Source organism: Anarhichas minor, unplaced genomic scaffold, assembly GCF_050575085.1.
Source record: "Anarhichas minor isolate MPS153535 unplaced genomic scaffold, ASM5057508v1 ptg000051l, whole genome shotgun sequence".
NCBI classification, from domain to species: domain Eukaryota; kingdom Metazoa; phylum Chordata; class Actinopteri; order Perciformes; family Anarhichadidae; genus Anarhichas; species Anarhichas minor.
In genome coordinates, this window is record NW_027466497.1 from 6,878,898 (window position 1) to 6,903,250 (window position 24,353).

General features: G+C 42.5%; 1 protein-coding gene across 2 annotated transcripts; it reads right to left on the reverse strand.

The window, feature by feature from the left end:
- Positions 1-8,161: 8,161 nt before the first annotated feature.
- Positions 8,162-18,102, reverse strand: LOC142931367 (voltage-dependent calcium channel gamma-4 subunit-like). 2 transcript variants are annotated; one of them, XM_076075261.1, is made up of 5 exons: positions 18,072-18,102; positions 15,033-15,260; positions 11,552-11,635; positions 9,390-9,530; positions 8,162-9,006 (listed from the first exon to the last, which is right to left on the reverse strand). In XM_076075261.1, the coding sequence occupies exons 1-5, from the start codon at positions 18,100-18,102 to the stop codon at positions 8,162-8,164; spliced, it is 1,329 nt and encodes a 442-aa protein (XP_075931376.1). The 2 variants fall into 2 exon arrangements, with proteins under 2 accessions (XP_075931376.1, XP_075931374.1); XM_076075259.1 differs by having other exon boundaries at positions 15,033-15,284.
- Positions 18,103-24,353: the final 6,251 nt, after the last annotated feature.

Below are 24,353 nucleotides of genomic sequence, written 5' to 3' on the forward strand. Positions count from 1 at the left end.
TTGGAATTTATGAAGTGAGATCTGTTACATAACATATCCTAGTAGAAATACATGAGGTCTGCAGTTTAAAATGTTACAAGAAGAAGTTTTCCTTCTCTGGGAGAGAGGAAGGATTCGAGGACGAGAGGAAATGAGAGTGTAATCTTGACTGGCAGACCTCCCCTCCGGCATATGGACGCCTGTCAGCGAGCCTGGAGCCGTTATCAGTGAGTGCAGGCATGCGCTCTTTACCACCAAAGAGCCCCGGGAGGAGGAGAGACAGCCGGACGGGGAAGCATCAGACTGAACCAAGAGAGGAAATTCAAATTGCAGAATGTCTTCACAGGTGGCAGACTCCTGTGGATTCATGAAAGCTGACACAAGGCGGTAGCTATTATCATGCTGTATGTACGACCACTGCGCTGCTGGCTTCAGACATAATAATACTGGAGAGCCAGGTGCACCATGGGAGAACTCCAGGGGTAGACACTGGTCTGCTGTTAAGGGTTTCAGTATATTGTGTTTCTATTAAACGCTGGAAATTGGTCACACGATGATACCTGTCCGTCCTGGGAAACATGCAATCATGCTTTCTTTTTCCCCACGTGTCCACCGATCCACTCTGTGTCCAGGTTGTGGACCGTGGATTAAGCGACCTCTAAGAATGTGCACATTAATCCATCAAAGGTAGCTCACCCACTGCATACACCAAGAAACGATTATGTTTTTCTCTTTCAGGTTTGCCTTCTCGTGTCTATTCTCATTAGTGTTTCTCGCCCTCATTCAGCTCGTTTCATAGTGTTTACATTGAGACAACGTCTTAAGCTAAAATAGGTTGCTTATTCAAACTTTATGGCTTCAGAATTCATGATGAAAAGAATAATAATTGACCTTGTTTGCAGTGTGACAACAGTTTAACAGCTTTATAAACGGACATATATTTGCTGCAGCGGAATACATTTGGCAGTAAACATCTATTTTCTTATCTATTCCAACATTAGCAGTGTTTTCATTCAATTGTCAAGCGATTTTTAAGCAAACTTTTGAAATGAGGCAAAAAAAGAAATAAGCCGTGTTTCCATCAACTGGTTCGGAGGGTATAAACCCAGCTACAGCGTAGTTTGGTCAGAAGTTGGCGCTACGCAAGGCTGTAATCCGCCAGTAAACAGAGTAGAAGAAGAAGAGGTTGTGAACTTTCTAAACCATCTAAGAGAGAAAGATGTCGGAAGGTTTTCCGGGAATTTGTTTCAACTGGACACGTTGTAATTTCTCTCATGTCAGCGAGTGTTGACCATGTTTCATGCTGTCCAGAGACGAAGACAAGCATTCACACGTTATGAGAATATCAAGGAAGATGCAGACAGCAGCAACAGCTGATCAGTCTGTTAAATATGTGCCACATCAGAATTTATTCGGAAAAGGTGGTTCCATATTCCATTTTTTGCTTTAGGTAGCCAAACGATAGCTTCTTGCTAATGTCCTTCATTCATTAACTAGATTTGGACTAGCGCTACCCACTGCACCCACATCTTTAATCCAGTTTTTCCTCGTACTGCAAATCTAACAATAAAACGCATCTGGCTCAGTGTGCAATGTTTCTGAGCGTAAGGATTTCTATCGGATGATGGATTAAAAAAAAGTAAGTGAAAAATATACGTGCCGTTTACTATTCACACCTTACAGTACTGGAGTTAAGTTTCCAGTTTTGCTCATTTTAAACAATTTCATTTTAGCAGGAAACGATCAATGATGCATTTTTTGCTGCATCTGTTCTTATCTGTCATGTGACTCAAACCAGGTAAATGAGCTTGAAAGAGCACCTCTAATGGTTTCTAACCCTAACCACGTGACCAACAGTTCAGATTAGCCTTAGCCATTCTAATCTTTCTGATAAGGACTTTGCATTACTCTGAAGGGAACTTTTCATCTTAGATCTTTTAGTCGATAAAGCACCAAGACTCACGAATACTGGATTACATTTCTGCTCAAAACAGCTTGTTCAGCCAAAATGTTCCAAACATTGCTGATGGTCCTGATGCTCATATTTTACAAATGTTGTCTCTAAACTGGTGATGCTTTCTGTTTCAGAGAAATATTCTCTTTCAACCTGCTTTTAAGTGAGCGTGTGGCTTTCTTATGGGCCGCTTGCTATGAAATGAACTAAGCGGGCAAACAGTTTGTTTTAACCGAACAGGTGAGGTGTGAAAGCACCCAAAGACTCAAAAAGCTCAGTTTCTTCACTACACTATTCGGTGTCCGGTCGTGAAACAGCGTGGTTGCACTGAGCAGAAGTGTCAGACATAAATAAATATTAGGGTTCTATTGACCTTGCATGTTCTCAAAGAAATGCAGAAATGCACGAACAAATGTCCACTCTTCAAGCTGCTGTTGCTGCTGCACAAGGCCATGAAGACGACACCGTAGCGTCAGACGGAGAGGCCGACTAATTAAAACTTTATGACTTAAAACTTTATTTATTAAAACACCAAATCCCATTCCTCGCTGCTTCAACCAAACACATCTCCATCTCCAGCGTGCTCTGCCAGCAGATCTATTGTCAGCGGGGATTAAAAACTGTCTCATTTCCCCCTGGGCTGACAGTCCCTCCCTGTGTTCTTCCCCAGAGAAGACATGTCAGCATTATTAAGAGACCGCACTTAAATACTGCCTGTCACAGTCTCCTGTTTCCTTTTTTTAAGTCAGATTTGTCAAGTTATTGTATTTTTCACAGTATCTATCATCTATCATCCATCTATCTTAGCAAAGGTAGAAGTGGTGTGACGTTGTTAAACGACTGCAAAAAGTGCAGCACACCTGCCATGTCATGTAGCATTGCATCATTTACAGTAACGCACACCAGATGCACCGAAAGGACAAAAGTAGTAATCAAGTTACTGAAGCCTGGATGTGATGAATTTAGAGCTTCAATGGCAGCGTATCCTGACTCTTATGTCTACGAGCCATGTCCCGACGGATTTGTTCAAATCTCAAGGCACCGCCTCCACCACTTCTCGCTTGTCACTGCGGACATGTCACTACTCCCATGCAGCAACTATGTAATCCGATGAGTCTAAGAGTCACGAACATATAAGAGCAGCCTGATCTCTTAAAAATTTGGTTCCCATACATCGAAACTACTTCGTCCATTATGTTTCGGGGGAAACGTGATTCCTCCTAGATTATGTTTGTTCATCACAAAGTTTATAATCACAAGTGTGTTGTGAATTTAACTCTTCTTGTCCGCAGACAATAATCCACCTTCGTGGAGGCTAAAATTCCTAACCTTCTACTGCGTGACGTTTTTTTCCAAGCAAATTTCTCCAAATTTGAATAAAAATTATTTTCAACTTTACCACAAACTAAGCTCTAAATTGCAACCTTAATCAAGTAGCTTGTTGACTAAACTTAAGCAAATCTTAATTCTACCATGCTATGTGTGGCAGATCAGAAAACACTCATGTGAATCCTTCTTGTAATGGACGTATGCGTCTGTTTGGGAGACACCGACACCTTGGAGTTGTTGGAGCATCGACACAGTACTCAATAATTCACATGACACAACACAATTTTCATATAGAACTTTTAATGAATATATCTATATATATATATATACTTATATTTTTTTGTCTTTTCCAGCGAGGATCAGAATATTGTATTGCTTCCCCTTTTCCTTAGTGTCCTTTACATGGATCGGCCTGCTGAGTGGAAATTTACCAGTTTTCCATTCGAAGAGTTTCAGGTTTGACTCCCGTCAGTAGCCGAAGTGTTGGGAAGAGGAGCTGGGGACTCACGCTGGATTTAAAATGGCTTTCACACCAGGATATCAACTGAAAACGAAGGAACAAGAACGTCCGCTGTTGACCATGTTCTCACAAACACTAAAGTAAAATATAAGTTCAGGACTCGTTTAGTGATTTTTATAACAATTCACATATTCCTCAGAAGCATGAGGCTGATGTACTTTGTTGTACTTATTACCATGTAAAAATCACCGACAACACCAACACACACCACATTTAGCGCACTCTCCCAGCCAGGGCTGGACCGGCCATCTGGCAGGCCGCTGGTCCGACGTGACATTTGGGCCTCACAAGTTTTTAGTTTTTCTAAATGATTGCGAATGGTTCGTGACGATGATGTAGAAAAGTGCTGAAATCTGTCCGTACGAGTCCCGCCCCTTCGTGCTCAGAATGAACGTGAGTGTACGCTCAGTTGGGAAGTTGCGTCCTGCCGAATACAGAGCGGAGAGTCGTCTTCGGTATTTGACAATTGTTAGCAAAATAATTGATGACAAAACACCTGAAGAAATGCATTGATTGCACAGACAGGAGACTCATTAGTCTGGCTACTTAGGAAAACGCCGGTGCAGCAACTTGAAGATTGCGCAGTAAGCATTAATAAGTCCACTGCATTTTCCATTTATGCCACACACACATTTATGGGCTTAAAGAACGAACGAGTGATGGAATTATCTTTATCTATTAACCATGCATGTCTTGATAAACATAACAGAGTATTCAATTTTGCAGCCAGGTATTTATCACGTACCCTCTCTCTTAATCTTCCTTAATTCTCTCTCACTCATCACTTGGTTTTAATGTGTTTAGGGAGTGGCCTGGTTGGTATGTAGGGGAGCTCATAGAGTGTTTGTGGCCGGCCAGTCTGGGCCAAAGTGCCAGCTGTGACTATTTTTTGTGCCAGTCCAGCCCTGCTCCCAGCACTTAGGCTACTGACAACATGTCCCAAGCAGGCGTGACGCCTTTATAGCCCAAAGTTACAGGTGTAGGAACTCTGAAACAATATAACATTAAGAATATCTATACATACCACCACAAAAATAAATAGATTAATATAAATTCTATCGCCAACAAGTATACACTAATCAGACCATTAAAAAACACTGATTATTAGGCTACGTTGGTAATGTTTAGAAGAAAAATAAAAGTCTGCATGGAAATGAAGACACACTGGTTCAGACTGCAGCAACAACAAACAAAATAAAATAAAAACTAGAAAAAAGCACAAATTAAAGTGCAATTATAGATAGAAATAGAATAAAAGATTTAAGAAAAATAATATTTGGGATAAAGAAAAAAATAAAGATAAAGAAATAATTAGTAAAAAAAAATGTCCAAAAAGTCTACAAGGCTGCCCATTGGAACAACAAAGAAATAGGAAATAAACTGACAAACGCTATCAATGTGCCCTTGAGCAAGTCAGGTAGCCCCCAGTGGCTCCAGTGTAGCCGCTCAGTAACCAGCGGTGGATGGTTTCACTGGGAGGCTGCCAGCTTGAATGTGGAAGCAGAAGGTGAAGCAGGGTGTTGCTGAAAAGCAGCATGCACGCTCAGTCAACCCTCCCTGTACGAATGAACGTAATGACATGATGAACATGACCTAAAGATGGGTTTACACATTATCACCCTCTCACGTATGTGCACATGCGTTCCACATGACACCACTGACAGTGTACATAAGCAAGAGAAAGAAAATCAAAAAGTCCTTGAAAGGAATATAAAAAAATTACAAAAAGAAAAAGATTTCAAAAATGTATAAATACCCTGCAATAACCATTACGATCATAGAAACACCAGCAACATGATATTAATACTCAAGGAGTTACAATCTCATGTAACCTGATTATCAATCACTCAGAATGAAAAGACAGCCCAAATATTAGCATTTACAGACATTATGTGCTTTTGTAGAAGTAAATGGATTGATAATATACTCAATAATACATTTATTATTCTAGTTTGTGAAATAGTATATAGTTATAGCTCAAAGAGAGACGGAGGGGAGGGGAACTGTTAGCCGATGTGCTCTTTTCTCTTTCCCTCCTCCTCCTCCTTGTCATCAACCAGGGTTGGGTTGAATTCATTTTGCAAACACAGATGATCCAGAAGTGGATTCAAGAGTTCAGTCCAATAGTCAGATTTAGGACGCGTGAAGAGTTTCAATCCGAAATGTTGCGCAGGTCATCCGAGACAGAAATTTGTTTCTCTCCTTGAAATGTTGTTGTCACAGCCTCAAAAATATGAACTTCGCTCAAAATGCTCAAATCTTATTACATAATCCATGATGTGCTTCACTTTTGTATTTGATTTTTTAGCCTTTACATACCGGTGGGCGTTTTTTCTTAAGTAGCGATAATTTTGCACGTTAATATTTTTCCCAACTGTTGTTTTTGTCACGATTACTTTTGCACAGAACTCGAATAATTACGTGACGAAAAAGTGAAATAATTTTCTTCGGAACAATGTCGATTTTTCTGAGCTTTTGCACCGCAAATAGAAGCGTCAACCGATCATGTTGTGTGGAGCCGGTTGAGTTGTGCCTATATTTATGAACCAACGACATAAAAGCTCCATAGTCTGAGCCAAGACGTCTAACTTGTATTATTCCTTTCATTCTTGACAAAGGCGGCGCAGACCAGATCCACTCTTTTCGTTTTTTACCTTTCACAATAAAACGAGTGTTTCACATTTTCGTGTTGTTTATTCGTCATGCCATCGCTGTGCAAAGGTCGTAAGTCAGGAATGATAAAATGGTCGATATATCATACTGAAGTAACTCGATTTAAATGTCTAGCTTTTGATTCTAACTCTACCTAAACCCCTCCCCCCCCCGATTGTAAACTGAATTGACCCCCACCCTGTTGCCTGTGGTTGCAGCCCTTTGCAGGAACACTCAACGGATGCTGCCTTGTAGCCTTTGGTATAAAATTACCTTCATAAACAGTCATACAAACCCTGGAATTAATTTAGCCAATTAAACGTCACATAGTATGCGTAAAAGTCCATCTTTACAAGTACTTCCATTGACCTTTGAAGGTGCATTTAGCAACATCTCTACTGTCTGATGACACAGTGATGATCAATACCAGTGGTCAAATAATTACTTGATCAGCTTCTGATTTCTGGGTTTTAAACCATTTTTTTTGCAGCCGTTTACAAAATTACGATTGGTGGAATTTACGAGTAATCTTGCAATACGATTTATGAACTTTGCAGGTAGCTGCTGTTATATTTGTGTCCATTGCAGGCCACCGTACCTGTGTTAACAACCTCTTAATGTTGCTCGAGACCAGACATTCCTTTTGTCGAGGCACAAGAAGAGTAGTCTACTTCCATTTGGCCAGAATTCAGCGAATATTTCTTGAGGACTTTATCGTCAGATGAAGTTACTTGTTCAGATGGACATTTGTTGCAGTGTTTGACCAATCTGTGACAACTGGCAGTGGTGTAACGGAGGCGTACAGGGTGAAGCTTGAAGTCTATGGCTGTGCCTTTCTCTAGGAGTGTGGAGAATGGCCATCTGTCACTGTAATTACCTTTGACACACAATGAAAAATAAATAGGCTCTGGCGTGTGTGTGTCAGTAGGTTAGATATGGCTGAGGTTAAGTAGCTACTGTTGACCTTGCCCTTAAATTGGCAGTCAACTGATTACTGAGCAGCTTGTTACTTGGCTGAATGTACCCGTCTGTGGCTCTCTGTTCTTTTTGAACACAGTAATGTAACAGAGTTGTGGCTTATACCATCTGGAAACTATTTTATTATTCATGATGCTTTAAAGTGTTTTAGAATACCAGGAAGCATTGATTTGGTGGTTTTCAAACTGGACGTCTGGATGTGTTTAAAAGATGTTTACTTTTAAAACCAGATTCAGTTTGAACGGTGATGTCTTTAGACTTATAAATTACAAAATCAAAGCTTGGGAGTTCCTTCTCGCAGTTGATAAAATGAAGAAGGGTATAATAAATAACTACTGAGCTCCCCAGCCTCTCCTTCAGCAAGGCACTTAACCCCCAAATGCTTCACTGGGAGACTGGTTTTAGTGAAAAGCTCCCAGTTGTCCATGTGCACCAAAACAATTCCTTTGTGCCGAAGCCTCCACTGCACCATTGCTGTGCAATTGACTTGCAAACAAGGTTTTGAAGCTAAAGTCATGACCATTTTAAGGCAGTCGTCATGAATTTGCACATAATGGCAGGTGTTCTATGACTGTTAATGATATTGGTAAGTAATTATGGCAGCTTGATACCCCAGGCTCAAGGACGGAAACATGACCGTTGAAGTGTCACCCACGCATTTTCAGCCCTACTCTTCCTCTCTTTCAACTGTGATATCTCTAACATCTCTTTTATTTCAACACTCTCTCCCTCCTCTCTGAAGCTTTGTTTTAAACTGGCGTAGTTTTCCTGTTGAGAGTATCTGAGTTGCTATCCCGGTCCCTTTTGGCCGTCAGTCGGTCCAGGGTTCCCATGTTCCCCCGGTCCCTCTCCATGGTGGCTGTAGATATCGGAGCCGGCTGGGCCGGTGGGGTGGCTGATGTGGAGGTATTCAGCGGTGCTGCATTCTGGGCTACAGCCGTTGCTGCCGCCAAGTTGGACTTGGAGTGAGATGGGAGTGTGCCACTGCTTATCACCCCTCCACTTCCTCCTCCTCCGCCACTGCCACTGGAATCTTTTGGGAAGTAGTTGTGGAGCTGGTACATCGTGGCGCGGTCCACCGTGCCGTAGAGAGGTGGGGCGCCGCCTCCGAGGCTGCCCAGCTTGGAGTCCCTCGTCAGGGTGTACATGGAGATGTCGCCGCCTCCTCCGCTTCCGCCGCTGCTGGAGTGGTGCGGGTTGGGCAGGGTGGCCACAGAGAAGGGTGGAGCAGATGGTGGCAGGCTGAAGGTCTTGGACGTGCCAATGGGCGAGGTCTCCTGCGAGCGCGGCGGGTCGGTGGAACGCGAGCTGGAGCGGGAGCGTCGTCGGAAACGGTAGCTGGGCAGTCGCAGCACGGCGTGCGTGGTGCTCTTGAAGAGGTCGGTGCGAGAGCGGCAGCGCAGCTCCTTGTTCTTCTCGATGTAGATGTTGACAGCGAGGACACCCACCATCTCGGCCAGGATGAAGGACAGGCCGCCAAAGTAGAAGGACCAGCCGTAGGAGTAGTGCCACTTCTTGTCCTCGTCTTTCTTGGGGGAGATGTCGCTCAGGGCTGCCGAGATGTACACAATCACTCCGATGATGTTGCTGAGGCCTGAGGAAATATACAAGACTTCTACTGTAAGTGCTCCTCTGAGACACATTAACCTGCAGCTTCGTTAAATTGTTTTCCAGGCAGAGATGCTGGAACTGTTTCCTTTCAATTATACAGATGAGAGGCAGGCGCATTATGAAAATCAATCTGCATATCATCCATAAGAACGACTTATTATGCCTGTATCAGACCGAAAGCTCTGAAACATCGAAATGTGAAATGGCTGTTTCATTTCAGTTTTGATAAGAGTGATTGGAAGGACAAAGACACGCAACCAAAGGTGGTCCAACCGGAGCTAAAATACCAAAGCAGACTGCGCATAATGAGTTCCCGCTTTGATAAAATTCCAATGCTCAAAAACCACGACAAAGCTGCATTCTCACCTGCGGCGACAAAGAGAATCCCTCCACCTAGAACGATGTTCCTTTTGCTCTTGTAGAAGCTGCTGGAAGCGACACACACTCCACCAAGCAGGAGCAGTGTGGCACTGAGGATGGGGAAGATGCTGGAGGCTCGCACCACACCTGCAGATGAGGACAGAAACACACATCATCTCGTGTACTTACTGAAAAATGTGAAGCTGCAAAGTTAACAGCCTTGTGACACTCCTGAGATGTAGTGTTAGCAAGAGGTGCTATAGCCGACACTACCACTTGGCTCTGGAGCAGCAGCTATCTACAGTTTGTCATACTTTTTGTCCTAAATAATGTTTAGAACATAACGTCTTTTGGGGCTTGTACATCTTTCGCACATTTTAAACAGATAGCCTGCCTATTATATTGTATTTGCTTTTATTGTTTCTGTTTTTACATGTAAAGGTCCTTTGAGTACCTTTGTGGATCATCACAAGGACCACGCAGGGCCGTCGGTACGGCTGCAAAAAGTCGCATTACATCCCCTAAAACCCCTCGACAGTGAATTCCTCTGCAGACACCTCAAACCCTGCGATAACGTTAAGAGACATTATACGAGATGGAAATGCTAAATAGCTCGATCTCCAACAAGGACATGTGGAAAAAGCAGAGCCTTCAAGTTCTGAAGGTGACTTTTGAAGCTGCGTTAGCTTTTGTTTGCTTCTGAAGGGAAGCGATAATGCTGTGATAAGCATATATTCAGAGAGGCTTCTGTCAGACGTGTCAAACTGTGGTTACAAATGATTCTGTGAGGTTGTTTTTAGGAGGAAAATGGGTTGTGTGGTTGGTGTTTGTCTCTTCAGCACAATTTATTGATTATCTAGATAAGTAGCTGTGAGGAAAGAATCATGAGCTGTAGGAGTTTTGTGGTGAATTTCTGACCTTTGGGGCTTAAGGGACAAACCCCTAGTGTGTTGTAGCCCTCTGGAGAATAATTAGTGATAATTACCTCCTGCTAGTTTGAATTCTTCATGCTATTTTCTGTTAGAAGTCGAGCTAAAATGGTTCATCGCTCGACAGAAACATAATCTGGAACTATTTTGATGTCTGGTTAATGATTTCAGTCAAATGACAAACTGGTTCTAGTGCCTCAACTGTAAGAATGTTCTACTTTTGATGTATATAATTGCACAAAACATGTATTTGTGTTCTTTTGTTTGGACCAAACAAGCCTTTTGGGCTATGAGAATTTAACAATCTATCAATAAATAAAGAAGGTGGCGGATAATTCTTCAATGTAAATAATTGTTAGTTGAATGTTAATATTATATTTCAGTAGACTTTGGTACAAAGTGAGGTGATGGACCAATGGCAGAAGCTTTAGTTTTTGATGATGGATTTAAATATTGTGTTAACATATCAAGGTAAAGCTTTTTTTTTCAACATATTAACAATTTTCCCATCAACAATGGCAGTCACTTATATATATATATAAATATAAATATCTATCAGAGTCGTCCTTTACTATAAATACTAAAAATGTTCCATCAATAAAAAAATGTTAAAGATTGCGCAGCCTTTGCAGAGGTGGAAGATATCTTGCTCAGTCAAGTGGTCGGGTAGCATCGCAGCCTCCTTCACAGAAATAGATATCTTTATATAATATATGGATGGAACGTATACTTTGGAAACCAAAAGGTTCGGGGCTGTACGAACATCACAATATGGAGGCTGGATGTGAAACCTGAATCCTGAGCTGAAAATAATCCATTAGTGAAGGCTGTTCTTTCAATTCAGCTGTGAAAAGAAAAAGCTTTCTGTACACCCCCAGACTCCCAACCCCATGCACCTGGGCATTTAAACACACACACACACACACACACACACACACACACACACACACACACACACACACACACACACACACTGTAAAGACACTGACACACACTTCCAGGAACGCTTTGCTTGAATCTGACATTCGTGCATTGATGTCCGCCCACCATCCCCTTCTCTCCTTTCTCTATACGTGTGTGATGGAGACCGTCACGCATGTATGTGTGCTGTGTTCTGTTGAGATGTGTGCATGCACAACGAGTGTAGTGCAGTGTGTGTGTGTGTGTGTGTGTGTGTGTGCCAGTACACAAGTCTGTGCGTGTCCGCCGTTCACTTGTTAATGTGTGTGTGCCACTCACGCAGCAGATACTCTGCAGAATCTTGGTCGTAGTCTGCGTCGTCTGGGAAATGATTGATCTGGGAACACACACCTCGCTTCAAGCCTGCAAAAAAAACGACAGAGAGGAAGAGGAGGAGAGTGTGAGGAAGAGGGGGAAGGTAGAGATCACAAGGATGAGAAAAGGTTGATGGGTACAATTTCTGCCAGAGAATAAGTGATAGGGAAGAAAGTGAAGACAGACGTGGGGGGAAAAAACGACATTTACGGTGAGATAAATGTAAAATGGTGAGAGAGGGGAGAAAAGGAGTGATGAGTGAGTGTGGGAGGTATGGAGGAAGAGAGGTAGACGGCAAGGGAATAGAAAGAGAGAGACGGAGGAGACGAAGATAGATAAATAAACAAGATAACAGATGTAAGACATGACTGACAGACGAACTGAAGACGAGAAAGCAAAATAAATTGCTTTAAAAACAAATGAGGAAGCAAGAAAGACCTGAGCTCCAAGAGTCTAAGGATGATTTATGGCAAAGCATTATGATGCCTCGGCATTGTTACCATGAGCCGATCACATACATAGTTGATAAATCGTTACCAGCCATGTTAGAGGCTCTGTGAGGCTGTATAATGCATTGGGTGGTAAAGGTTAAGACTGCATGCTAACAATGACAATGTTTACATGCTGATGTTCTAACGAGGTACAATGTCTACCGCGCTCATCATCTCAGTTGAACATTAAACATTCAGCAAAAACACAAAGGACAGCTGAGGCTGATAGGAAAGTAGTGTTTGAGGTATTCGGTTAAATTACAATCCATCTTGAGGGACACGAGGATGTATGTACTAAACCCCATGGCAATCCATCCAACAGTTGTCGAGACATTTGAGTCAAACCAAAAGGAAACGTCACGCTGAAATTGGTCCAGTATTGAGCGAGAGCGCTGCAGATGCCGGCCAATAAACGGGCTGGAATTTCATCTTAAAGGGGCAAGCTGACATGTCAATAAATTTCGACTAACAGTGCTTGTTTTTGCTACTGACAAGCTGAGAATGTTATTATAAGTGGCTGAAAACATGGAAGAAGTCTCACTCATGGAGAAGTCTCGTTCTGACAATGGTGGAATCGTGGCAGAGTTTGTTGTGTTGGAGTACGGAAGGCGTGGCTTAGTGTTTTCAAAACGATTTTCAATGTCATGGCTGAATATTGAGATGATTTCAACAATGTGGATGATGTGGCACCCATCCTTGTTTTAGCCAGAGTATTCTACAAATTGAACGACAAGGAGAGTTTGGGATAACAGGAAGAGGAGGGTGAACCAGCTGCTGTAAGGTCCAGACTGGTGGTGTTCCTGTGGCTGCTGTGACTCTATGAGGCCCACAGAGAAAGAATGCTGTTAAGAGTGGGACCCGTTTATACCCGACATTCAGATTTCAGAACGAGATTTCTCATTGAGCAGGACTCTGTTAAACAAATGCTCTACGTCGTCCTCCTCTTCTCTGGATGGTGATGTACAGTTAGTTGTCTTTTCACTGCTTCCCACAACATGCCAGACTGACACACTGAAGGCTTCAGTCCTGGAAGAACAGCAGCCTGCTTCTGCTTTGTCTTGTAAATCATAACAGAAACTGCATCCGCCCGCTTTAATGTATTATTGAGAGGGACATTTTTTTTCACCTTGACAGCTATTTGTGCATTTCATGAACAAGATAAACATTACGAGGAAGGAGAGATCCCATGTTTCTCTTGCAATAAAATGAAAGACTGGAAAAAAAAAAAACACAAAAAAAGAATGTGAAAAGAACACTTTGGGTTCATGCTTTTGCAAACAAACACAAGTCAGCTAAGAAAAGCCTGAATCAATATCAAATCTTTTGGAGACAGAATATCAGATACATTATGGATGCTCTGGGACAGGAACTGGTTTAACAAAGGGAAGAGAAATCCCCCAATGGGACCAGTGGACAGAAATTGGGATGAAAAGGCAGAGTATCTATGCAACACATCGGATGATTTCTGAAAAAGCTGCCAGGCAACAACAAAAGTGAATGTTCTGCACCATCAGGCAATACATCACGAACATCTAAAGATCTTTCCATAGGAAACACTTTGCAAAAAATGACTTCTACCTAACTCATTCTAGATGGAACTTTTAAAGCTATAAATCCAATAAATATTCTTTTGTTTCAGATTTGATTGCAAACAGGAGAAAATGCAACGAAAAGGCTGCTGCTCTCTTGCTTATGATAATCATACTAATGCCTCAAAATGAACGTGGTAATTTACTGGTGTTAAAATGCAACTTGTGACCCCTTTAACTAAAAAACAAGAGCCTTTAAAACAGGTAGCTCGGCCTTGAAACCTCATCTTGTTTATGTGTGAATTATGTGTGCGAGCTGTCCGACCTGTCTGTCAGCTGCAGCAATGCAGGAAAACTACTTAATCAGTCACTGGATGAGTCACCACTCATATCTGAGCTGTGGGGCACTGTGATGAGCCTGATGTTGAATGCATAGTGTGAGTATATGTATGTAAGTGTTTGTTTGCAGCAGGGGAAACATGAAGCAAAGCTCATATCGAAACATCCTGAAATCCTCTTCTCTGAATTGTGCCACAGGCCAAGATGTAGCAGAAACAAGTAAACACAGCGGATCACAATAGCTTTACCAACATGGTCACAGCGCTGGAGAAGTTCAACCGGCATTAACTTGTGCTGCAGCGACACTTTGAGAAGACGCCCTACCAATTATGGGTTGTCGTTCTGCAACCCAGTCACCAGAAATGTTTTTGGCATCGTATGTTTCTGCAAACTGAAGCTTCATAAGAGCTTCGTATCACGCTTTGCAGAAAGCACAATACTAAACGGAGTGAAACCATTTCTTACGGAAACTTACGTAACAAGCGTAAAGTCAACGTTTTATTTTGGTGTCACACGTAAAAGTGATAACAATAAACAACAATCCCCGTGAGAGGAATTTATGTAATATTACATATCAAACAAAAGGCAATGTTTACTTTGGATTTCACATCTAAAGACGTAACGTAACATTATGTAAAAAAGTCTGCTATGGGTTGTTGATCTTTATTTATAATTTGTTGCATAACAAGTGACGTAACGTATCAATTCAATTCTATTCAACATATTCGTGGTCTGCAGAAATATACGATGCCAACAGTTTTTCCTGGCGACTGGGCTGTAAATCTCATCGCTGACCTGACAACGAATCCAAAAGGTTAAAGAGCAGATCAACAAACCAGATGAAGAACAAGTAGGACTATATATCATACTGGTGTAGTGTTTGAGTAAAAAGAACATCTATTTATGTCTGTTCTGATTACACTGATGAGCACATTGACCTCAACGAGAACCTCCATTGACCAACGCATAAGAAAACACACACATTCTACCCCCCAACACATCCAAAAGGTTTCCAGAGCCTCCCACACACACACACACACACACACACATGCGTGAACATGCATAGGCATATTCAACTAGCTGTACCTTCCAGGCAGCAGATCCTCCAGAGGCCGGAGTGGGTGAGTGCCCCAGGGTCTTTCTTGTCTTTGTTGTTGGAGTCGTCCTGGGACGAGTTGGCCGTGCTGTTGCAGATGAAGGCGCGGGCGTACAGCCAGTAGTCTGTGCCGATGGCCACCGTCATTAGGGCAAAGGCCGCGAACGCCCCCATGGTGGTCAGCAGCACCTGGATGCCCCGCTCGCACCACACCATCGCTGGGCGAGGAAGGAAACTAATATCTGACAAGAACACAGACACCAAAATCATGTGTCTAAAGTACACACCAGTACGCATGATAATACAACCACCCTGCTCACAATTCATGCATTGAACTGTCAAATATTTATGCATTAATATAACTACTGTCCCCCATGTGCCACTGTGGGTGAGTGGTGGGAGATGCTGATGGGGGTGAGTCTTCCCGTTGCATTGTGGGTGAGCACACTGGATCGTTTTTTTAATCAAAAAAACAGCGTACACAGCCTGAAGCAGTGAAGACATGTTGGCAGCACTCAGCAGAGGAACAAAATGCCGACCCGATGCATCAACAAGAATATAAAACACCAAATATTGTTACAAAAAGGAACATTTGAGAGAGGAAGATTGACTCCTGGGAGACATGGCAAATCCTCTTCTGTGAGCCTGTCAATGAGTTTCCCCAAGAAAATTTGAATAAAGTTAGAAAATCCATTATTTCATGGATCAGAGAAACTCTCTCAGCAGGTTTCTGACCTTTCTGTCAAAATGAGGATTTCAAAATGACTCACTTTAATGATTGTTAAAACGAACAGAGGTCTGGAGGACAACTCTTTGCTGATAAGATCAATAGGACGTCTGGGGGCGAAACACAACTGATAAGCTTAAGGAAAAGACAACAAAGGGCAACTGCAAAGGTACAAAAAAAGAAAAGAAGCAGGACATAGAGGTTAACGTACACATAAGAGGGCAAAATAGACAAGAGAGGAGTGGATGGTGAGACGAGAGGAGACGAGATGAGACGAGTGGAGAGGAGAGGAAAGGAGAGGAGAGGAGAGGAGAGGAGAGGAAAGGAAAGAGAGACATGAATCCAAGCTGAGAGGCGAACAGTGTGAGGGACGACGAGAGGGAAATTGAGATACAACACATCTGTTGTGCTTCAGGAAACATAAATGAAACATCGGAGGAGAGGAGACGGGAAGCAAAGGTTCCACTCAACTATTCAGTGACTCACTATGATTTCAGACATTAGAATAAAAACTCATTTGGAAGTCTGGAAACCCGGATCGGACATTTCTGTTCACGCGTTCCACAAACGGGAGGTTCATGTCGACAATCATTCGCACGGGGAACATTAATCCCAGCGTGAGCTTCTTTAAACTATTCGGTTCATTCAGTTGGCCTGAGGGGTGTTTCTATGGCAACACAAATCCCAAAATAACAGAGAGACCGCCGGTACTCTGACCCTGAAACTGACCCTGAACTGCTGCATAAAGTCCCCAAAAGACTGCAGGTGTTGTGCTAACTTTCTTTTGTTAATTATTTGTAATGCATTTTATGCAATTATTCATGGTGTGATTTGCTGTTGGTGGCCAGCTGACTGGTGTCTGTGTCAAATTTTCTTTTGTATGTGTACTTGTGAAATATATATCTGTATCTTTTCATATTTTTTTCAAAGATTAGTGAAAGAAACACTCTAAACCTAAATGTGAAACTAGTTTTAGCGATGCCACTAACTGTAGATTAGAAAAGTCCGTTAAGTTGGAAAACACAATATAAGTATTTAAACAAAAGTGCAGTAAATAAATGTTATTTTATGTGCAATCAGAACATTTATCAAGACGGAACGCGACCAACGTTGGATTTTAAATTTGTGGTTAGTCAAATAAATTCAAGTCAAATCTATAGCCGAATATCTCACGTATGTTTCAGAGCGGTTTCCAGTCTGTGAAGCATACGACACCCGTCTCAATGAAAGTGTGTCATGTTTTTCAGAATAAAGCTGTTTCTACTCCGCTTCATGCTAAAGTGAAGTCGAAACCTGAGCGGCATCGTGGCAGCAACAGGCTACGATATTCACACTGGACTCTGCTGGACATTCAGAACGGCTTCTGATTAAGAACAGAGCTGTAAATACACACTGAGGTCTTCTTAATCATTATAAACAGACTCATATTTCATTTTAGTTCATCATTAGCTGTTTTTTTGCATTAAAATAAGTTGTAACATCGATGGCCTCAGATGGATGGTGAATTGTTCCCATTCTGAATAAAATATAAAAACTGAAGTATATTAAACCTAAGTCAGTTAAAGGGCAGCTTCATGAGTGCACAACTTTTACTACAAACACACTTGCAGTAAAAAAGTGTGTAAATATGTTTCAGACAAAGACAGTTCAGGCAACTTTGTCAATTTTTACGAAATATTTTCTGCCCTGTTGCATCCAGTGTAGACGATGAACGAGGTGACACAACACTTAGTATTCTGGTTCTGCTTGATCCTGATTGGTTAAACTCCAACCAATCAAGGCGGCTTTTTGTATTTGCAAAAAAAAAAAAAAAAAATCTGTTGACCAGAGCCCCACTGCATGAAAAGACAACGTAATGAAAACTGAATGACATTTGGAGCTTCACACAGATGATTTCCGTAGCTGCTCAATCAAACCACATTGTTTTACATGTTCCCGGAATTTTCCTTTAAATCTCCAATCGAAATAAAAACTAATGTTTAGCTTGGTTACACAAATGCCAGCGGCGATAAATCAAAACCACTTGCCCTCTGAATCCAGACCTCTGTTCACATCTGCACGCCAGTCTGTGTGTGTGTGTGTGTGGTTTCCTGCCCGATGGGGTGCATTCATGCTGGTTTGTGTGTTTGAATGTTGCATTTAAATACATGTGTCATGTATGTTTATATGCATACAAGAATCCACATGTGCATCTGGTGGTTTGTTGTTTGTGTATGCACATGCACATCTGCCTTTGTGTGTGTGTGTGTGTGTGTGTGTGTGTGTGTGTGTGTGTGTGTGTAGGTGTGTGTGTGTATGTTACCTGGGGGCATGTTTCTGCCTTTCGCCTCCATCTCGTCTCCCCCCCGCTGCTGCCGCTGTTCTTCTTCTTCTTCGTCAATGAAGAGCGCTCCGTAGCCCCGGTCCGAGCCGCCTCCATCCACCGTTAATCCTTCACTTTCTCCCACTGTCCCTCACTCCTCTTCCTCTCTTCTTCTCCCTTCTTTCTTCTTCCTCCTCTTCTTCTCCTCTCTTTACCTTGAGCACTCCTTCTTTTTGAGAGTGGGTGGGGGGGAGGGGGGGGGGGGGTACTTCACTCGGCGTCCTCTCCTCTCATATAATTGTCATGGCAGTCATCTTAGCTACTGAGAGAAGACAGAAAGAGGCGGAGGGGGGGAGAGTGGATGTGAGAGAAAAGACAAAAAGAGAGGGAGAGAAGCATAAAACAAGTAGAAGATGAGAAAAAGATAGGAAAGAGTGAGAGGAAGGGATGAGAAGAGGAGGGGGCAGGATGTATTCGATTAACGAACGTGACATGAGTCTTGAAACCAGGAGGTGCTCCCGTCCAGAAGCATCTCCCACACAAACATGTTTTCTACATGACAACGATGAATAAACAAACAAACAAACATCCAAAACCTGATGCCGGCGGGAAGAAACGAGCCCCCTGTCAAACAAGAGAAGCTGGTTCGCCTCTAGAGAGAGAGAGAGAGAGAGAGCGAGAGAGAAAGAGCAAGAGACAGAGACAGAGAGAGAGACAGCGAGAGAGAGAGCGAGAGACAGAGACAGAGACAGAGAGAGAGAGAGAGAGAGAGCGAGAGACAGAGACAGAGACAGAGAGAGAGCGAGAGACAGAGACAGAGAGAGAGCGAGAGAGAGAGAAAGCAATAGAAAAGAACAGGCGATGCGAGAGAGCGTGCTCTATTCCATCGCCATGGCAACAGTGAATTCCAAAGTCTATGGCGGAGCTGGCGAGTGCGTGTGTGTGTGTGTGTGTGTGTGTGTGTGTGTGCACGCTGGGGGAGTAGAGAGATGGATGTAACAGCTGAGAGGATTTTGCTGAGATTAAAAAAAATTAATAAAAATAAAAAAGTGTGTGAATTCCATTGGTGTGCAGAGCAGCCTGGATGTCATGCACGACTGATGCAAACACCCACACACACACACACACACACACACACACACACACACACACACAGACAGGTCTATGTTCTGGATGTACACGGCTGCATACAGTACACGAGGAATGAACATTCACAGGAGAGATGACAGACTCGTGAGTCACTGGCGCTGTGGTCACAGTGTCTCGGCATCTTTCCTCCGTCCAACTTTCTTCCCGTTGGTGCGACGGCTCAATCACAAGCATTTAGTGCCGTTTCATGCTTTGAAATGCACAATGCAGATTTCTCAAAGCTGAGAGATCGGGAGCGAGTTGGGATTCGATGCCTTGCTCAAGGGCATTTTAGCAGAGCGGCTGGCTGCTTGCTCACATCATGCATTTCAACAAGCAGAGGCTTCCTGAAGAGAAAATCCCTGTCGGCACCGACACAGGGTCGGGGTTTTTTTTTTTGTTTTTGCAAGCTGTTGCCGAAACTGCAGGGCACCAAAAATCCACAAGAAAGCCATCAACAGCAACACAGCAGGGGATCCTGTCGACAGCACATCTACAGGTTCTGACTACAAACTCACGTTGAAGACTCCAAAGAAACACGACAGCATCAGTCCTTTGTTAAAATGTCTAAATCCGACTGATGTTTACATTTAACTGACAGAGGAACACCAGCAGATTTGTGAATTATGACTGTTGTCTGTGAGGAGCAACGGCTGTATTACCATGATGATTGTGTACAGCTACAACATCTTTATAAAGAAGACGTTTGGGAGGCCAAATGGGTTAACGAAGTGTGTAACTTTAACTTGGGAGGCAGCTGGTGGCATCCAATTTCCTTTTGATAATCAACATTGGCTTCTTTTAGCCATTTTTACTGATATTTTTTCACCTCTATTTGTAGTGAAATTGTCCTGCTGATGAAGGTGATAGTTCACAAAATGCTACGGGTGGCTTCGGCAATCACAAACAATATATCTTGTCATTTAGTTTAGAGAGCTTGTTGCTCATTTGTTACACCTTTTCCCCCCAAAATGTGTCTGTACTGGAGTCCAAAATGTTGGACCCGACACAAAACAGATGTGTAGAAAACATGTTTAAACCACGACCTGATTTAAAAGGACTTGAGGACCATCAAAACCTGTTCGAAATCAATCTCGGAACCAATCTGCTATCTGCCTGACAACAACTTTGCTCAGACTTCCTCTTCAATGCACTGGTCCGACTAGCAACTTCAGATGCGAGAATGGAGTTGGGAGACGATGTCTACAACCGGATTGTTTCTCAAATAGCCAGTTTACAAGCTACTTTCAAGACGATTAAAAGCTAAATCGTTCTCAGATTATAGCTGATGGGATCTGAGATTGCTTTCTGGACGTTCCCCCTCTTTTGCTCTCCACATGGATTGTTTGCCTGCATTTAACCAAAGCCTGCTCAAACGTGATTGGTTGATAGAACTCGGACTACAGGAGTAAACCAAAACCTTCTGATACCAACATCCTTACCCGTTGCATACAGATATCTGCAGATGAGATTAGTCCAAAATACGGATAACAGGTAAACTCACATGCCCTGAGCAGACGTTTTATTTTTACTTTTAGTATATACTGTACTGCAGTTGCTCTTACAAAGTGCGTACTGGTGCATGCTGTATGCATTCAATCGGGACATGCTAATTCATCATAACATTACACCTTGAACTTTGACCCGCTTGCTCATATATCCTCTGTGCAGAGGATTGTGGGTCGGATTAGACAGAAAGGCATGCTGCAAATGAAACGGGATGCAGTACAACGTTTCTGGCACAGTCAATAGTTTGGTAGTATGGGCATTGGAACGCACACAGACCTAAGACCAATAGAACCCGATCCCTTCAAGGACCTGATCTGTTAAGAATTTGGACCTTAACCCACTTGGGCTCCGCTTTGGGTGTTGGTAACTACAAACCACCAGGACCCTCTAGTCTGTGCTGTTGGTGGAAGATCAACAGCATGAAAGGTGTGACATCTGGTTACATTCTCTGCCAGTGCAGCTGTCTCTGCCCCATGAAATATTAACACTGACGCTTCTGTAGCAAAGATTTGACTAGATTTGAATAGTTTCAACCAAAAATGTTTAGGATGCACTGGAATCAGTTTTTCAAAGTTAAACAATATGGTCAAACAAAACTGAGAAACATCACCGCTGTTGGTCTCTCAGCTCATTAGTCAAAATCACAAAGTGGGAGTTGCAACAGAAAGGAGGGTGAGATGGGAGACCCTGCAGTCACTAACAGGAACTGTTCTCAGTGAACCGAAAATAATGAATCAAAGTTACCGCAGATATCAAAGCTTTTTTTTTATTGCAGCAAGTGAGCGAAGAGTCCATCCAGAGAAAACAGGACACACCAACGCTGGCTGAAACTCTTCAACACCTCCACCCCGACCAGAGAATAACAACACAAACATTTAATGTTGCCTTTCAGGATTTTTGGCTGGCAGAACCCATTAAACTGTCAAAGTGTCCTCGTGAAAGTGTGAAGCTTGCTCATGCAGCATTTAAGCATATCCTTTGTTTGGGAACCACAGACAGAGAGAAAGCATTGACGCATCATCTGTGATGTCACTCTCAGGTTTCTAAAGAGAAGCTCTGAGGATTGAATTTTGATTTCCTGCTCAGGGACGAGCCTGGAGGGAGCAAAACAGCACAGCGTCACAGGCTGAGACTTGTCAATTAAGCAAACACGCTCCCCAACATCCAAAGTGCATCTATGTAAGAGAAAAATGTTTGCCGTAATCAGAGGGATGCTTTGAATTCCACCTCGTTCCCAACAGCAAATTATGGCAAAACCTTTGGGTAACGGCAGCGTTCCACATCAGCCATTCCTCTCACAACAGTATTTATAGACCAATATAGGGGCATCCATCCACAGACAATTGACAACCTTGTCAAAGCTGATTCTGCCAAATCTCAAATGAGGCAGACTCACGATCACTGATCTTTTAAATGTTGCTGTCCAACCTAATATCATTTACATATCGCAGCATTTGCTCTGAGCTCTTAAGACTCTGCTGTTGAATTATGTGTTTTGAAGTTTACAGCAGTTTATGTCGAATAGGACATGCATATATCAAATAATTAATTACAGGAAAGCCTTGTTGCATAGCAAACTAATCAATCAAAAGAATGGAATAAACTGTGGAAAAATAAAAATAAAACGTTCAAGACTTTTTCAATACAGTGGTACCATCTGAGTTTTATTGGATAACCCATCTAGTTGTGATTAGAAGAACTGCAGCTGAACAGTTCAGTATTGCACTCAGCATTTGATTGCTGCTTTGAAAGCCCAGGAGGACCCCTGGGAAGGCCCGCAATCAGAGACAACAAACAAAAACAGGACCTCAGACATTATTTTGTGCTCAAGCCCCCTAAAATAAACCTGCTTTTCAGGTTGACTGTGGATTATTAGCAAGGTTCCTGCAGCACAACATGGAACAAACACATGCAGAAAAGGGTTTGCCGGCGGCGGCACGGATGCAGAAAGCAGAGGATGAAAGTTGAAGGACAAATCAGCCATGCTCTGCATCGTGAATTCAGCGACGGTATGAAACCTGCCGTGAATACAGAGCACCACCACAACATGGACGTAGTGGAGGATCATTATAGCAACATATGTGGTGAGCCACAATTATGAACTAAGACCAGAGAGAGATCAGAGGGACAATGGGACGACTAGTGTGTGGAAAAGTACCTTTGTTCACCCGTTACATGTAACAGCACAAAATGTCTAATTTTTCTAAAAAAAATTAGAAAAATGTTTAGAAATTTACAAAACTTTACAAACCCACGTTATGGGAACATTGTTCTCTCTGACTATGTGTGTGTGTGTTTTAGAATATATATTACCAAACTATATTAATAAATATTTTTTATATAAATATTTCAGTATTAAGTTTCACAGAGATTCCTGCAGGAATATTATGGACATATGTTTTGTTGTGCCTTGTGTTCCCCTAACATATAAAAGAGTAGATGGCACATCTTCCTTTTATTTGCATGTTAACATGATTTTTAAAGCGAAACGGATGATGAAGGAGAGATAAGCTAAACTGTTTTCATTTCCTTTTTATTCTTTTGAATGCACAACTCCAGCTGGAGCAAAGTGAAACTGGATAGACAGGAAGCAGGATGAGTTTGCCCTCTTCTGTAATATTCAATACTCAGTGAGAGCAATCTAAATGCAGACTGCCGGCTGGAGCCCACACTCTGCACATGATCCGACACGTACTGTAACACTGACGGCTCTCTAACAAAGGACAGAACAAACCAAACACTTCTGTCAAGTTGATGGTGCGATGGTCTCATTTGTTATACTTTGATTATTATAGATTTCCTTAATAAGAAGTAACTCACTGTATATTAAAGAGTCATGTACATGAAGGTCTGCGGTGATTCACGTATAGTGATCTATCGTCCTATAGCTCCATCTTCACAAACACAGTTTTGATATTGCATCCTTTAATTGATCACATATTTACTCTTTATCCCCTAAAGGCTGCCTTACATTGCAGGTCTTCAATTTTTTTCTGCGGTACTTTTTAAATAAACACAAACGCAAAGCGGTGGTTCCCACATGATTTCGTCAAGAGTACAATGTGTACATGATGTTCATGTGGTGCGCTCCTCTCCGGCTCTAAGCCTACGTTCACCGGTCCGACTGAAACGCTGTCATGTCGTTAATGCATGGATGGAGCGGCAGGATATCGGCGATACGTTTAAAGAAAATGTTTTAATCAGTTATAGGCTTACCTTTGCAAGAGCAACTTCTGCAGCCGATGCAGGTGGCGGCGTGGCGCGTGAGAGTAAGACAGGGAGAGTGAGAGAGGGAGAGGGAGAGGGAGGGAGAGTAAGTGAGGGAGAGTGAGAGGGAGGGAGAGAGATGAAGTGACTGGGAGGTGGGAGAAGAAGGATGTGTGGTTTATGTAATCACAGCAACAGAACAACTTGTGACATACTGGAGTTTTCTCTGAAATAAATGTCTGAAATGTCAGCACATGTTGTCCGTTACTGTATTCTCCAGTTGTCTCTGTACCTGTGAAGATGTGCTGCAGAGTGATGGAACAGCTGCTTTAGTATTTCTAGTTGAGGTGTGACAAATATTATTCTAATATCTTCAGACAACAGTCCTCCGACAAGTAAAAAAAACTGTTAACTTTAAGGGTTAAAGTTGTCTGATGA

Excerpts from the sequence above, each read along its gene's own strand:
- LOC142931367 (XM_076075259.1), bottom strand. The coding sequence starts at position 18,102 with ATGGAGGCGAAAGGCAGAAACATGCCCCCAG. Across the intron at positions 15,285-18,071 it reads AGGCAGAAACATGCCCCCAG|ATATTAGTTTCCTTCCTCGC; the intron begins GTAACATACACA and ends TGTTCTTGTCAG. Across the intron at positions 11,636-15,032 it reads GAGGATCTGCTGCCTGGAAG|GCTTGAAGCGAGGTGTGTGT; the intron begins GTACAGCTAGTT and ends TTTTTTTTGCAG.